We start from the raw sequence: 17,405 nt of genomic DNA, 5'->3' as shown, positions 1-17,405 counted from the left end.
TTTATTAGTATAGTTTTTTTTTATTCAAACGGTTTTTAAGAGTAGGGGAGACGGAGGATGTAGGAAATAATACAGATAAATTGAATTATTTGGTAAATGATTAGGAGGCTCTTTGTTATATGATCGATATATTTCAATGACAATATTAAAGAAATTAGCTTCAGAATTTGTATCAGTGTTTCACATTGATGACAGACAACGGAAAAGAAGAATCAAGCAACACAAGCATGTTGTCAACGAAGTCGATCACGGGAGAGAACATGCTTCGTGTTTGGTGCGCTGGTGTGCGTGTCATCTGAGTACATGAATGACGAGAACGATGATGACGAGAGCAGCGAGAACGAAGGAGACAATGAAAACGGCAGTTTTGTAGGGAAAGTTGTGATGGACGGTTGTGCGTGGTTAGAATTGTTGGAATCGATGAACTGTTGTGAAAAAATAAAATAATTGAAAATGAAAATGAAAAAAAATGTGTTCGTGTATTAATTAATGAAGAATTCCTACACTAGATAAATCAAACAGGTCATGAGCTTGCACTATCTGAAGCTGTAAAGATGGAGAGAACTAGAATAGTTAAGTTGACGAATAAGAATTGTGACACCTTGAAGCTGGCAGTGAAATTACTGAAACGGGTTTAACCATGGATTGAATCCCGAGTTGAATGTCAATCAGACTAATGCTACGGAGGTTGCTACTTGGGAGTTTGGACAAAGACGGTGAACAAGAAGTCCCTTGCTAGTATGTATTGAATTGCTGTTCAGCAGAAGTTAACATTTTCACATCCGAAGCAGAAATCGCCTAGAAAAATCTAGAAAACGACCAGAAGAAATCCTGGAGGACAAGCTCGTTAGAATCCCTAGATGGCTAACGTACCAGAACTTCTTATTTTGAGATTCTAACAAATGAGCAAGAACGATGTAAAAATAACATTATTGATAGAACATTGCTTCTTGAGATTTGTGCATTAGAGATTCTGATGCAATGCAAAGGTGCAGAATCGAAGTGAATTTGCGATTTGAAGCACCAAGTGAAGGGATCTTCAGAAATAATGATTAAAATGGAATTGAAAAAGAGCGATGCTTGTACTGTGGAGGCCCATATTCTGCGCACCTAAGACTTTTTCAATTTCAATCAGCTGTAACAAATTCAAAATCCAACCGATTTGGCTGAATTTTTGACCGCACATAGTTATTAGCTTTGTGAATAAGAGAAAAATATAATTCTTATACAAATCACTCAATTTATATGTAAAATTATGAAAATTCTAAAGTGTGTCTTTGTTTCTAATTCTGCTCACCCTTTTTTGGAATGTTCCTAATTCTGCGCACATGAGAAAAACTCTAAAAAGATAACATATTGTAATGAGAACATGATTCATAGATTAAATTTAATTCAATTCTTCATTTTCAACTTTTATTCGACATTACGACCATATTGGAACTTTGCATGTCCCCAACATTGATACTACCTACTTTGATTACTGAGCAAAGGGAATTTCAATCATAATACACAAAAAAATTTTGTAGCATTAGCATTATCGAATACTTCTACGTAAAGTTTTTTAGTCATCCGCATATGCACATATTAGTAAAATTTACTTTCATTTCTAAAGGCATTATAAACTTTTTCGCACAATTTTTGTTTGCAAACTGAGACTTCTTTCTTGTCTAACTCCAGGGTTTCCATTGTTTAAGAAAATTCCATGTAAACTCACATCATATATCGCATTTGACGAATACTTGCATTAACACATACAATTTCCCCAGAGGTTGATAGCAAATGTTTAAAACAAGTGGTTAGTCCGGTCACAAACTATCAGATCAAAAATGCAAGAATCGTAAATTAGCCTTCAAAGTTTATAAACTATCTTGTTGAGACGTAATTACATTCACCGGATTGCTAGAAACATAGAACATCCTAGTTATAACTATGTTGGCATTTATATGATGTTTGTTTATTAATTATATGTTCAAAACTTAGTGTTGAAATGTCTGCGCAGAATTAGGACCACTATTTAATACCGGCTCCTAATTCTGCGCACCTAAGAACAAGAAGATTAAGAAAGGAAGAAGAGAACTCAATTGTTTTTTGCCGATTCTGATTCCTCGAAGACAGCAGTACAGGATGCGCATGCAAAAGCAGACATTCTCTTCATTATTTATGTCGCAAAATGCTTCAGCTTATGAGGCAACTTTTTAGCAGCTTCGCTAACGGACACAGATTTCAGGCAATTTCCAGTACTTGCAACATCATTTTATTTTTTTACAAAATAATGGTCGTTGATTTCAAAAATTTTTCTTCACAAACTTTTTCATTACTATTGAAACAATATTCAAAAAATATATTTGAAGCTAATATTGAACTAGCGTCCGTGATTTTGTGGTATATTCGCGAAAGTGCGCCGAATTAGGGACTGCGCAGAATTAGGGCCGGTCACGGTAATAAAGATCGATCTTAGGAGGCTCAGTGTGGGAAAAAAAGTTTGTTGGATACCCGCATGGATGGAGGAGGATGGAGAGCGGCAGCCACAAACCGAGTATTGTGGCGTACTATTGTTGATTATGACATTGTCTTGTCTTAATGATGATGAACAAATAAATGTATGTATGTATGGATAGTTTTACCAGAATAAATGTGCTCCATTGCTCCATTGAAGATTAATGAAAAATGATTAAATCACTTGATTTTAGTTTAATGTATAAAAATTAGAGTGAAAGTGGCCCCGAAGTGTGATGTGGGATGAAATCGTTTAGCTGCTGGATGGAGCCGAAAGTCGAGCACTAGACAGGATACTACACTATAAAGGGGACTGTGGAGTTTGTGTTTTTGCATGTTATTAGTAAAAATACTAATACTTAATTTAAGTAAATTAGTAAAAATACTAATACTGAATATTCAATGGCATCCGTTTGTTTCTTTAGATAGAATACCAGGACCGATTAACCCGATCTGGTCCTATCGTAGGTGTCAAAATGGCCCCCGCAGGAACCTGGACATTCAGTCAGGGTCTTTCCCTATCCCATCCCTTATTCCTCCCTTCGCTCTCCCTCAGGTAAATGATGAATAGGCACGTATTCATGGCGATGGCACAAATTTCCCAAATGGAGGAGAACGTGCCTCTTGAGCCGACCTACTGATACCTGATACCTGATACCAGGGTCTTGGCCAGGGCACTAAAACAAGGCATGCGATGTTCTATCTTGATGATATTTGATATCCATCATTTTAGTAGTCGTAAAAACCTATGTGGCTACATTAATAAACCCTGCAAGAATGTTTTATCCATGGCGCCAAAACAAGGTATGCTACGGCTCACTTTACTAACAATTTTGCTGTACAAAAGTGGAACAAACAACTCTTAAGCAAACTTTAGCTTAAGAAACTGTTATACAGCTAGATCTTTCTTGGGCAATCTTCGCGATTTTTCACATCCATCATCTTGGTAACCGAAACATTGGCCTCTTTGTACATCTCGTGGCCACCGAAATATGCTCTGGAGGAGCCAGATTCGAAGACGTTTTGGTCATAGAGCCAGATCCTCTTTCTTTTTACGTTTATCCCGTATTTTCGTGATCTAAAACTTATTCTTCGTCAGCAGGTATCTAAGAAACTGAAACCAGAAATGCTTTCCGGAGATTCCTTTACAAGCTTTCCAAAGAATTCCCTTCAGAGTTCATCCAGGAGATTCCTCCTGTTGGAGGTTCTTCCAGTGTAATTCATTCCAGCGACATTACCAAAAATTCATTCCGAAGATTCTTCTAGGAGTTTCCTTCAAAAAGTCCCACAGGAATTCCTGTTAGGGATTCCTCCAGGAGTTTCTTACGGGAATTGGCTTCCGGGGATTCCTGCAAGAATTTCTTTTAGACATGCTTCCTGGATTTTGAGGGCTTCCTCTACAAATTCATTACAGAGATTTTTCCAGAAATTCGTTCCGGGAATCAAAACATGCTTCCGAGCGGTCTTCCACAAATTACCTCCTACAATTCCCACAGGATCTCCTTTTACGGGAATTCCTCCCGGGGATTCTTTTTTCGGGAATTCCTCAAAAAATCCATTGCAAGAGTTTTTTTTTCCAAAAAATCCCTCGGGAGATTCAAATGAAAACTCCTTCCGGTGTTTCCTCCAGAAGTTTCCTGCAAAAATTCTTACAGTATTTTTTTTCGGTTCTTCATTTTGTCTAAAACACTATTTTTCCAAAAATATTTGCCAGAGAGTCTGCCCATTTTTTTTTCCAGAGGTTCCCGATTCTAGAAGATTCTTCCGAAAATTCAAACAGGTATCCCTTAAAGATTTTTTTCTAGAATTCTCCAAGGAATTCCTGCTGAGAAATCCTCCAAGTATTTCGCCAATAGTTCCTTCAGAGGCTTCTCCGTGAATTCCTCCAGAAAATTTTCCATGAAGTTCTTTCGAGAGTTCCTCCGTGGTTCATGTTCCACCGGGAAATCCTCCGAGAATTCCTCATGGAGTTCCTCCAAAAATTTCTCCAGGAATATTCCCGGATGCTCCCCCAGGAGTTCCTCTAAAAGTTCTTGCAGGTGTTCCTCCGGGATTCATTAAGACCTTGATACAAGATGAAATAATAATAATAAATAAAATAGAAACATGAAATAAAACACAAAGAATCTTGCAAAAAATATGGAGTTTTTTCCTCCTCACGAAATGTGACGGTTAGTCACGGCTACGCAGCGGAAAAGTCAGCGAATGGATTCGGGAGAGAAAGTAAATCAAGGCACTCGCGATTACTTGAACGTGAACTTTTATTAATCAAAGAAATACAAAGTTTGTAGAAACACTTGTCGGTCGCACAACGATGGCGGTTGGATTGACTCGGTCGATCGTCTTCGGTTGGTAGCACTGCGCGAGGGATCGCCAGTGCGCAGGGGTCACGGGTGTGGAAAGGCAAAGGTGCTTAAGGTGGAACGGGTGTGCATTGCTCCTCTCCACAAAATGTACAAGCTAATTCTTGCTTAATGTACAACGTATTCTTTAAGATTCTTAAAATTGTCAAAGAATCCTCAATCAGAACATGTTACTCCGAAGCAATCGCTGCAGAAATTTCTGATAGGAAGCCCACAGGTATTCCAGAAGGTATATTTGGACAAATTACCGAAAAAATTCGTGGATGATTTTCTGGAAGTATTCTTGAAAAATATGCCTACAATAAAATTTATTTTCGAATCATGAATGAATCCTTAGTTAAATTCTTAAAGGAATCCCTGTATGAATTCACAAAGGAAAGAAACCTAAGAGAAATTTCCGATCCCTGAAGAAATAAAAAATCTCTGAAAGAGAATTTCCAGAAGAATCTCCGGATGAATTCTTGAGTGAATTATTGGAAAACTTCCGAAGAAATCCATTGAAAATTCCCGAAGGAGGACTTGTAGAAATTTCCGAATGAAACTCGGAAGGAACGCATGTAGGAATTTTTGCCATAGGATTTCGAAACATGTTCTGGTGGTATTCCCGAAAAAATCGCTGGAGAAATTCATTATGAAATCTTTGGAGGAATTTCCGAAGAAAGCCTTGAAAGAATCTCTGAAGGAATTTCCGGCGGAATATTTGAAGAAATCGCTGGAAAATCTACGAGGAATTTCCGAAGAATTACTTGAATGAATTAAGAAATGACTGGAGTGGTATTCCTAAGTAATTCCGTAAAGGAATCTCCAAAGGAAATATCTGAGAAATCCATGAAGTATTCTATCTAGGGGTAATTTTTGATGATATTCTTTGAGGATTTTCGGTATGTACACTGAAACCTCCATTTAAGTCGATGCATGGCTGATCGAAAATAATTTTTACCATGTAAGCAATGACTAAACTATACAGTTTTATATTTTTTGACAAATCTCCTTTGTCATGCGAAGTGTTAAAAAAATTAAAAGTCTTAAGTTTTGTCATTGCTTTTATGGTAAAAATTCTTTTCGATCAGCCATGCATCGACTTAAATGGAGGTTTCAGTGTATGTATACCTGATACACACGGTGGACAAACTAATAAACATTCAACCTGTTCGTTGATCGTTATCCTGAATATCGTTACCGAAGATCGTACTCGTCTATCAGATCGAAAGTATCTATGTACACTACCCAAGTAACCACGAAGCCTTATATAAGTGCATCATTTTTGCCCTATATTTATATTTAAAATTGTGAATATAATGGTGCATTGCTTTAAACCCCTCATTGAAGCAATATTAAAGTCGAAAAGGGCCCCACTAAAATCAAATAAGTGCCACATATTGCAGCACGCTGACAGCCATTGCTAAAGTAACATAAATGCATGTGCTGTATATTTGCATTTGCACATGCTTAATACGTGCAACACGAAAAACCAAAACAAAAATCTATTTTTGGCACCGTTTTGTTATCGACGGTACTGATGCCCCCCACACATGACTGTTTTAACCATTATTTTTTGTCGCCGGGTCGGGAGTCGAACCAGAAGTGTTGAAGACCGCTAGATGAATTCCATCGCGCTGGTGCCTTGGACCGTTTCTGCTGCAGTGATAACAACAGATTTTTCATTAACTAAAAGGAAACTGATCTTCTGTCTCAATCATTGCAGTAGAAGGCAAAACGACTATGTCATATGTAATAGAATACAGTAATTCATTACATTATGATAAATAAATAATGCATTTTAGAAGATATTTAAAACTAAAACGACGATTAAAACACCCTTCGTACACTGCTCATATGCTAATTGTGACTTCCATCATTATTGGCATATGATAGCAGCCTACAGAAAAGAGAAAAGGTTATCTCTAAAAAGGTTTTGCTGTCGTCGATGGCTCAAATGGGGATTAAGTTGGTCGGGAGTCGAACCAGAAATGTTGAATACTGATGGAGCTGACCGTAAAGTTGTTCAATCTTCTTGATTTGATTTGTTTACCATTAGAGTCAAGCTTTTATAATTGTATTGTTAGAGCAAACTTTGCTAGTTTGTACATTGCATTTATTCAGTTTTTGCAGTGTTGAATTATTGAATTATCTTATATCACCTTTTAATGAACCCTTATGTAAAGAAAAATGCAATGCATCATTACATTGATAATGCCAATCTAAAAGAGTATTGCATGACAAGTGTGGAATTATTGCATTTTGCATTGCAATGTTTGATATTCAGTCTAATTCGTGCAATGATATAATGCTTGTGGTTACTTGGGTAGTGCCACGTGGCGGTAAAGTTCGAGATTATGTGATTATGTAGTAGATGCATGCTCAGACCAATGCACTAGATACGGTCTTCAGATTTTTGCTCTAAATAATGGTTGGAAAATTGAATAATGAATAGATTTATCCATTCCAGAAATTCCTTCGACAATGCATCCAGGAATGCCACCAGGTGTTCCCCTAAAGAATTTATCCAGAAATTTTCCAAGGAATTCCATCAGGAGCTTCTCTGAGATTTCCTTCCGGAATTTCTTCAGGAATTCCTTTAGAAATTCATCCGGAAACTCCTCCAGGAGTTTCTGTACAATTCCTGCGGTAGTTCTTCTCAGAAATTCTCCAGAAATATGAGGAGAGACGAACCATCCAAGAGCTGAAAGTTTCTATAATCAAGACAAATCAATCAATCAATCAGTCCAGAAATATTCACAGGAAGCTCTCCCGAGAGTTCCTCAGCGAGTTCTTACAAAAGTTCATGTATGAGTTCCTTCGGGAATTTCTCCAAAAATTCGCCCAGGAAGTTCCTCCAAAATTTCCTTCCGGGAGTTCCTCCAGAAGTTTTTCAAGGAGTTTTTGTAGGAGTCCTTCCGGAAGTTCCCCAGGATTTTTCCCAGATTCTGTTCCCGGAAGCATTTCAGGAGGAACGCCTGGATACAATTCCATGAAAAACTTCCGGAGAAACTCTTCGAAGGATTTTCAGAGTTCCCAGAGAAAATCCTTTATGGAAGAATTCCCGGGAGGATTACTGGAGGAACTTCCGAAGCAACTCCTGTAGGGACGCCCGGAGGCATTCCTGGAGAACTTCTCCGAGATACTCCCGGAGAAACTTCCTGAGTGATTCTCGGGAGAATTCCCAGAGGAACTCCTTGATGAATTTCTGGAGGACTTCGTGGAGGAATTCCCAGAGGATTTTTTTGAGGAATCTCTAGAGGAATTTTCGGTGGAATTCCTGGAGAAATTTCCGGAGGAACTTCCGGAATGATTATCGGAGAAAATCCTGGATGAATTTCCAGAGGAATTCTTAGACACAGCTCTTTGCACCCCCATTGATAAGAATAATGAAGCGCAATGTTCAGCAATGTTGTTGCTTGTTGAATCAAGATACGGTGAAAGTTACACAGAGTTACGCTAGGCTTTTTAATGTTTAGTTCTTAAGAATCAATTGTAAGTGATAGCATCTGTTCTAAAGTACGTCTATTCGGGAAGGTAGTTAAAAACACACTGGTTGATTGTCACAAATGTACAAGCTCTCATTTATTTCACCTACCCGTTTTATACACGTCTCAGACCCGACTCATCTACTTTCAATTCTACTCATCTCACTCAGTTCATCAGTCTGCACTCTTCCGAGGATTTGTCTTTCTTGGTCGAAATCCTAAACTGCTCGAAAGCGTTATAACAACTCCTTATCCCATTGAGACAAAACTATAATGCAATAAAAACACTCGAATGCAAATTCTATTTGCTATGTTACAATTCGAAGAGAATGACAATTCAAAATCTAATCACAAATTCAAAATAGTTAATAGTACAAATAATCTTCTTTGCGTTTTTTCTTCACTGTTCTCGCTGATCTCCGAATGGAATCCTTTTCTGTCTGTGCTTCCACTACTGAATCCGACAAGCTGCCAAAAACGAACGAGTCAGCCGCGAAACCATAAAAGTCGGATTCCGAATCAGAGCTAAAAACGCCCACGCAATCTTCTTCGTCGTCTTCTCTTCTCCTCTTGGCTGGTCTCAGGCTTGCATCTGACATGTTGGCTTGATTCGGATGATTCTCCATTCTATAGCTGCCGCTAGTACCAGGTTGCTCTATCGGCACTGACGCAACGCTCTCTCCGTGGAAAACAAAACGACTTGACGTTTTCTGGCGAGAGTCTGGCAGCTTCAATTGACGTTTGTGCGCTAGGACCACCCTTCCACCAAGAGAAACCTGTAGAATATTCGAAGATGTCCGTTTTATAAATTTAGCAGGCAACCATTTTCTTATATCAGTTTTGTTATTGTTTCTGTAGTATATTAGGTCACCAAATTTCATACAAGCAAAAGGATCGGACATCTCATTTTTTCCTTGCTCAACTTTTTGAGTTTCATCTAGCGATGTCGTCAAGTTTTTCTTAAAGTTACTCTTTGGATGAATTAAGTCTAGCAAAACTTTGGGTTTATACGAGAGAAGCTTTTCAGATGGAAATTTGTCATTTGCACCTAGGCATGTGTTTCTGTAGTTGATGAGAAAATATGCTATCTGTTCCTCTGCATCCAATTTCTTCATTTCTGGGTCTCTGATAAACTTTTTGAATACGTCCTTTATTAATCGCACCATTCGTTCCGCCTGCCCGTTACTTTCGGGATGGTAGGGTGGGCTTTTCATGACAGTTATCCCCTGTTTTTCAAAAAACTTTACAAATAATTCGGAGTTGAACGGTGGGCCTCCATCAGTTACCAGGACGTCCGGTAACCCAAATCTAGCAAAGATCTTAAGGAATATCTTGATAACTTTCTTGGCATCTGTGCCATAGGCCATGTGCTCCAACTCCAGCCATTTGGTATAGCTATCAACAACTAGCAAGAAAATTTTCTTGTCAAAGTGAAAAAAATCAGCATGTATACGAGAAAATGGTTTTGTCGTCGGAATCCATTGAGAATATTTGGCAGGTTTTGTAACCGCTGTCATTTCATTGCATATGGTGCAACTTTTTACAAATTTTTCTATGTCGGCATCCAAACCAAACCAAAATACGCATCTGCGCGCTAACTGCTTGATTTTGCTAATACCAGAATGATTCATATGGAGTAATTTTAAAACCTTTATTTTCATAGAGTCAGGGATCATAACACGATCGTGGAATAAAATGCAACCATCCACAATTTCCATCTCTTGATGAATAGCATAAGCATTTTTGAATTGCTTATCGAAACGTTCGGGCCAACCTTTATCAATAAACCTCCTAATTTGTTTTGTGAAGTCATCTGTTTCCGTAGCTATAGCTATTTCTTTGTAATTTATCGGAAATTCGTTTGAAAAATTCAGACTTTTAACGTATTCCACGTCTAGGTTTGCAGGCACCATTTCGGGAAGCGGAAATCGGGAACAAAAATCGGCGTTCCCCATTTTGTTAGATGGACGGTAGATGATCTCGTAATCGTATATAGCAAGTTCTCTTAAATAACGCTGTAACCTTGTAACAGAAATAGAAGTTTTCCCTTCTTTTCCAAATATACCAATCAATGGTTTATGATCAGTATAAATAGTAAAGCTTTTACCGTACAGAAATTTGTGAAATTTTTTCACTGTGCTCACTATAGCTAGAGCTTCAAGATGTAAAATGGGGTAATTCTTTTGAGCGTTATTTAACGAGAAAGATGCGAAGCAAACAGGCCGTTCTTCGCCATTTACGACATGCGCCATCACACCACCTAATCCATAGGAACAAGCGTCGGTCACAATTACAACAGGTTTTTCTGGGTCAAAATACTCCAAAAGTTTAGGTTTTAAAAGGCAATGTTTACACTCATTGAATGCTCTGTCACACTCAGCACTCCAATTATATTTAACATTTTTCTTTAACAGACTGTAGAGACAACTGATTCTGGAAGATAAATTCGGGATGAACTTAGCATAATATGTTACCAATCCCAAAAACGCCTTTAGCTCCGTTACATTACTTGGAGCTTTTGCTTCACGAATTGTTTTGATTTTGTCTGGGCACGGCAATAAACCTTTGTCGGTTATAATATGCCCTAAATATGGCAATTCCTTAACAAAAAATTTGCATTTTTCTAATTTAACTTTAATATTTGCTTTGGCTAATCTGTCCAGTACCAAGTAAAGCTTGGCTCTGCACTCTTCCATGGTTTTGCCACATATCAATACGTCATCTAAATAACAAACAACATCATCTAAACCTTGAAGTACTTGATCCATTATTCTTTGAAAAATGGCTGCGCTAGAAGCGGCTCCTTGTGGCAAACGATTGTAGCGATATAAGCCTTTTATAGTGTTTATCACCATAAACTTTTTTGAACGTTCTGACAACAAAAGTTGTGTATATGCACCAGCTAAATCCAATGAACAAAAATATTTAGCTCCACTCAGGGTAGCAAAAATGTCCTGTATTAATGGCAAAGGATAAGAATTTGAAACAATGACTTTGTTTATTGTGACTTTACAGTCAATTACCAGGCGAATACCCTGGTCTTTCTTGACTACCACTACTACGGGTGAGGCCCATTCACTGGTTTCAACTGGTTCAATAATTCCGTCTTTTTCTAAGCCATCTAAACAATCCAACACTTTTTGTTTCAATCTTAACGGAACATCGTATGCCTTTCGAAAAATCGGTTTATCGTCTTTTAAAACCAAATCACCAACATAACCCTTTATTGGACGAGACAAATCTTTATCAAAAACCGAAGGGAACTTACGTTTTATATTTAATAACTCCTCATCCTTCAGCGAGTGCACACGAGTTGTAGATGCTTGGTGAGTAAATGCCTGCCTCCAGTCACCGAAAAAGATGTCCAGCCAGCTTCTTCCCATTAAAGGTGTGAATTCGTTGTTGCATCTCAAAACAATCAAAGGAAGCTGTTTCCTTAATCCGTTTAGCTGCACTAAAACATCTGCTTTTCCCAAAACCTGTAATCTTTTGCCGTCGATAACCACTAACCGTTTGTTGCATACCTCCAACCGAAAATCTCTAAAATTTCTTAGGAATAGCTCTTCCGAGATTACACTTTCTGCTGAACCGCAGTCAACTTCCATAGTAAGCATTCTGCTCTCTATTTGAGCCTCAACGTAACAAGGCTCGTTTATTTTTTTAATTGAAGAAATCATCAAGCATGCAAAATCCTCCTCATCAGAATTTTCTTCTAAATCAGTCGCAAGTCTTTTGAAAAGGCCAGAAGAATCTGAAGTATTAGGCTTGGAAGAGTCCACAAAATTTACGCTCTGTGTACTTTTGCTGGCCTTTTTGTCCTTGAGCCTAAAACAATACTTTTTAGTATGGCCTCTCTTTTTACAATAGGAGCAAAAATATGTCGTCTTCCCTGGGCTGCCATTGTCATATTCACGATTATACCTGCTGTAGCCATCATTTCTAAACCGAACCGACCGATTCCTGCTATCGCTTCTACTTCTTGCTCTGTAGCCTATTCCTCTGCTTGATTTAATAGGAGATCTACGCCCAAGCCTGGCAATGACACCCAGACGCGATCCTTCGTCCCTTTGTAAGGAATTTGTTCTATCTGACGCTATTTCTTTATTAACAATAATTTTTTCTGCTTTGCTTGCTGTAAGATCTTCTTCGTCAAATAGGCGATTTTGTAATTGACGATCGTAAGTTCCTATAACAAGCACATCTCTAATAGCCCTTTCCTTAAAATCGCCAAAATTGCATTGTTCTGCCAAATTTTTCACATCAAGAACGAAATCTACAGCTTTTTCGTGCTGGCCCTGCCTACGTGTCCAAAATTTGAAGCTATGGATAACGTCAGAATCTATTTTATCATAATGTCTCTTCAGACTCTCTGTGATTTCCTTATACGTAAGGTCTTTAAAATCACGTCCTGGAAATAGAAGTTTCAAACGTGAGAAAACTTCTGTTCCACAAACAGCTAAAAACGATGATTTATAATCATCAGCAGCAAACTTATTGTGTTGAAACATCCATTCAAGTTGCTCCAAATATTGAGCGAAGGGAATGGTTCCTGGCAAAAATGGTTCGGTATTGGTAGACAAAGGCATCTTTTGATCAACACAGATAGAACAAAACACAAAAGAAAAATATAAGAAATATAAAAGCTACAAATCGAATTCAATGGCCCAAGGAGAACAATCAAAGCTTTCACTAACCTTCAATGTCCAATAGACAATTACCAGCAGTCGAGCGATTCCTACCGCCCAAAACCAGCAGCAGCAGCAGTAAAACGAGCGTTTCCTCCGATGGCAACAACAGCAGCGATAGCAGAGTATCCTTCACAGCAACAACAGCAGCAGGTATCCTTTGTAGCAACAACAGCCTTTCCAACAGCAGCAGCCAGAACGCTACCACCAACAACGCCGTACAGCAGAGGTCAACGCACGATCTTGTAAACAAATCACACTCAAATTGATGACCCGTCTTCACTGTTTAATCTTTTTTTGTATGTATGTGTGTGCACCGAGGCACCAATTTCAGCTCTTGCTATTTGCTCTCACTCTCTTTATGAGCTTTTGATATAAAGCGAGATCTCTCACCATTCACTTGCTCACTCTTCACAACGTGACTAGGCGATGCAGCAAAATTAGCGCCTCACTTTCCTGAGCACAAAATGGAGATTAAGAAAAAAAAACAATGGCATGAATGCAGGTGCACACGACAAAAGAAATCACGAAACAGCCAACTGCGAAATGCACTTCACAAAATGGCGTAGCTGATATTCTGGATGCTGGCTTTCTCTTTGCAACTATTTCCAAATCGCGTCTGCCCAAAACTCTTTCACTATCACTGAGCAAAATCACGAATTATATAGTGGTTTCGCAACGCGGCGTCACGAACACTAATGCAAATCTACTGGTTGAAAATATGCCCATTTGATTTTGGCGGGAACAGCTGATTTTTGTTTACTATTTTCAACCAGTAACTCAGGTAGTGTTCGTGTAATGCAACGTGTACGTACACGCAACACCACTAAAAGCAGAAACCACTATTAGAGCCAAAAGAACCGTCACATAAATTTCCCCAAAACGGTAAAACGTTCTGCAAAAAGGTATGGAAACCACACCACCAGCAGAACAAAGGGACTCGTTTTGTTCTTCAAGTAACAAAGCTTCCTTACCCTTTTTGACAAATTCTACGCTTGATGGCCTTTCGCAAAATTTTCGACCGGTAGTTTCACTACCCGGATAAAAACGAACAATTAAGGCTATGGGAAAAACAATTGAAAAACCACAGATTCTTATGTTAACATTGCTTTCTATTGTGAATGTATTGTACAGTATTTTTAAAATTTGATTCTTTTTAATGATTACAAAAGATTTACATTAGATTCCATGGTTACATACCTTAACAATAGATTAACATTTGAATTCTTTGTTACTGTTGGATTCAGCGTTCAAACCATTAGTTTACAATAGAATGTATCAGTAACATTGAAATGTACTGTTTTTCAATGGTCTGGACGTTTGAAAAAAAAGGGTTTTTGCTTGGGTTTTTGAGTAATTCCGAAACAGTGTGTATCGATGACAGCCAAGTTTTGTTGTAGTCAGCTCGGTCGTCAGCGGTAAAAAATTCCGAATAGCAGTTTTGTGTGCGGAAAATGTGGAAAATTCACGCTCAACTGCGTGAATTTTCCGCATTTTCCTCACGGGAGAAAATATAGTGTGTGGTGCAGTGCTGAATCATTCAACAGTTGCGGCATTTCAACAGGTTTGTATGTGTTTTGTTTGCGCTTTTGCGAGAGCCGAGAGGCGAGTTGAGTTGGCAGGGCAGGGCTGGTAGCAAATCACACTTTCCCAGAAAAAATCCCAGAGTTGGTTCGACCTTTTTAATAATATAATAAAATCATCTAATTAGTACTTTTTACCTATACAGTGACGATTCGTTTGTTGAGAGCTCGTTAGATGGGCTGTCTCGATGGTTGAATGTTCACTGGTTGGGGCAAAACCCAACTAAAAAGCACTGTCAATGTCAAAATAGATGTCAAAACGAGTTTGACGTCTGACCGCCGTCGCATCACAGCTCCTGTATACAGAACGTTTACGCAAGTATGTGAGTGTTCCGTGACGTATTTCTCGTCACTTGCGTGTGTCTAGAGCATTTTGATCAGTTGTCAGTTGCCCCAATCAAATGTGGAATCAGTAATAAAATTACTACTCAAAACAATACGTTTACCGTGCAATTCACTGTTTGAAACAATTCGAAAACATAAGAATCTTCTGTATCACACAAGGTATCACAATAGAAAACGATACCCAAACCATTGAATTCAATGTAAATACAGTACAAACAGTATGTTTGTTTCACAATAGAAAACAATTCCAAAACAATTGAATCAAATGTGGAACCATAAATAAAATCACTACCCAAAACAATACGTTTACCGTGCAATTCACTTTTTGGAACAATTCAAAAACATAAGAATCTTCTGTTTCACAATAGAAAACCATCCCCAAACCATTGAACCTAATGTAAGATCACAGTTCAAAATAGACAGTTCTTGGCATATTTAACAGTTCAAAACAATACAAATACATAAAAACCTACGGTATATTTGATTCCCCGTATATGCATTAACAACATTTCATTTACATTAGAATCTTCTGTTTTGCGAAAAAACTTGTATGGAAAAAAGTCCTTTTTTCTATTGTTACGATACTTAACAACCTATACAATTCAATGTGAAATGCTCATTCACATTTGATTCTATTGTTAGAAACATTTGGTTCTATTGTTTTTCTACTGTTATTTTAACATTGAATTCTATTGTGGGAGTATGGTTTTCAATGGTACTGTTACATAAGAATCCTATGTTTTTCTATTGTATTTTTTATCCGGGTATTCCGGTGATGTTGATCGACTCTTGGATCGACACGGCACGGAACCAAAACCGGTGATTTTCACTAAAACTCACGTTATTCACACGCGTTTAAAAAAACCGATTCAATCCTGTCACCACTGTTCTAAAGTACGTCTATTCGGGAAGGTAGTTAAAAACACACTGGTTGATTGTCACAAATGTACAAGCTCTCATTTATTTCACCTACCCGTTTTATACACGTCTCAGACCCGACTCATCTACTTTCAATTCTACTCATCTCACTCAGTTCATCAGTCTGCACTCTTCCGAGGATTTGTCTTTCTTGGTCGAAATCCTAAACTGCTCGAAAGCGTTATAACAGCATCCAGCCAACTATTGCGTACTGTTTTAATTATTGAAAACTCTCAAATCTCATTCCAGAATCAAACAGCTCATGCGCCACTACTGCGCTGAAGCATCCAAATATGGCGATGTCATAGTTGGCAAAAACCAAAGGCTTCAAAAGGTCCTGGTTCTCCTTAACCCCGCTGCCAATCGGAAATCTTGCGAGGAAGATGTAAGTAGATTAATCATAAGTTCACATCACATTCATTGTAACGTTCCTCCCCAACAGTTCCACGACTACTGCGAACCGATTCTGCACCTGGCCGGCTTCGAGGTGGACATCGTCAAAACCGATTCCGAGGGACACGCCCGCCGTTATCTGGAAGAGCTGGCCACACTGCCGGATGCGATCGTGGTGGCCGGTGGCGATGGAACCGTATCCGAGGTGGTATCCGGTCTGAAACGACGCGGCGATGGAGCCGAATGTCCGATCGGGGTGCTTCCGGTGGGCCGAACCAACGGATTGGCTTCGGCACTGTTCCGGTCTAGTGAGGACACTTCGACGCTGGAGGACGTCCGGGCAATGGCCAACGCGGCCTATGCGGTCGTGGCCGGGAAGAAGGAGAAAATGGATCTGATGAAGATCGAAGTGCTGCCCAACGAGGTCGATGAGAAAGTTCCGGAGAAGCCGGTCTATGCCGTGGCGAGTCTTCAGTGGGGAGCCTTCCGGGATATATTGGCGTTGAGAGATAAGTACTGGTACACAGGGTCTTTGCGGGATTACACGGCATTCCTGTTCAATGTGTTCGATGGGAAGCACACTTGGAACTGTAAAGCAAAGGTGACCTACACGGAACCTTGTCAGGGTTGTAGCAAATGTTACAAGGAACATCAGCAGCAGCCAAAGCAGGAACCGGCAAGGCGATGGTGGTCGGTATTTCTTCCCAGGGATAAGGCCGCACAAGGCGTGGACTACTCCAAGGTCGTCAACGAAAAATGCTCCGTCCCCTATGAGTTGGAAGTGGACGCAGCAGAACTTGTTCTTCAGACGACGAACACCGAAGTTACTGGTCAAAAGGAAGACAACTCTAAGCTGGCCGTGAAGGTTGGAACTCCGGTGGATTCAGTTTTCACTTTCCTAAGTGACAGCTGGTCTCGGATATGGAACCGGAAGTTTGCTAACTGCCCAACGGAGAAGGTCCTGGAGGCTCGGACGGTGTATTTAATTCCGGAGAAACTGAAGGCCAATGAGGGGGACAGTGAGGCGTACTATTCCATCGACAGTGAAGCATACGAAGTGAGACCCGTCCGGGTCACGCTGGTTCCAAGGGCAGTGGAAGTTTTCACGTTTTAAGGGAGCTATGGATGTCTGGTAAAATAAAAAGTAAACCACAT

General features: G+C 39.2%; 2 protein-coding genes across 4 annotated transcripts in view; one reads left to right on the top strand and one right to left on the bottom strand.

Annotated features, from left to right (window-relative positions):
* The window catches only part of LOC109409700 (acylglycerol kinase, mitochondrial), a 33,766-nt gene extending 16,362 nt beyond the window's left edge, over nucleotides 1–17,404 (top strand). Inside the window, exons 1-3 of one of the 2 annotated variants that reach the window (XM_062854576.1) lie at nucleotides 14,438–14,575; nucleotides 16,107–16,242; nucleotides 16,300–17,404. In XM_062854576.1, the coding sequence (XP_062710560.1) occupies nucleotides 16,120–16,242; nucleotides 16,300–17,364 (1,188 nt within the window). In that variant the 5' untranslated portion in view covers nucleotides 14,438–14,575; nucleotides 16,107–16,119 and the 3' untranslated portion in view covers nucleotides 17,365–17,404. Of the gene's footprint in view, nucleotides 1–14,437; nucleotides 14,576–16,106; nucleotides 16,243–16,299 lie in introns of those variants that run through there. The other variant, XM_019683178.3, reaches the window with a different exon arrangement.
* On the bottom strand, nucleotides 8,325–14,248 carry LOC115265376 (uncharacterized protein K02A2.6-like). Of its 2 annotated transcripts, none has more exons than XM_062854575.1 (2): nucleotides 11,595–14,248; nucleotides 8,325–9,102 (listed from the first exon to the last, which is right to left on the bottom strand). In XM_062854575.1, exons 1-2 carry the CDS (start codon nucleotides 12,910–12,912, stop codon nucleotides 8,966–8,968), a joined length of 1,455 nt encoding a protein of 484 aa, XP_062710559.1. In that variant the 5' UTR covers nucleotides 12,913–14,248; the 3' UTR covers nucleotides 8,325–8,965. The 2 variants fall into 2 exon arrangements, with proteins under 2 accessions (XP_062710559.1, XP_062710558.1); XM_062854574.1 differs by having other exon boundaries at nucleotides 8,326–12,912; nucleotides 13,021–14,248.
* Nucleotide 17,405: the final 1 nt, after the last annotated feature.

The sequence above is a fragment of the Aedes albopictus genome, chromosome 2, assembly GCF_035046485.1.
Source record: "Aedes albopictus strain Foshan chromosome 2, AalbF5, whole genome shotgun sequence".
Taxonomy (NCBI): domain Eukaryota; kingdom Metazoa; phylum Arthropoda; class Insecta; order Diptera; family Culicidae; genus Aedes; species Aedes albopictus.
Note: the sequence above shows the minus strand (reverse complement) of the source record. Positions and strands in the feature narration are given on the sequence as shown.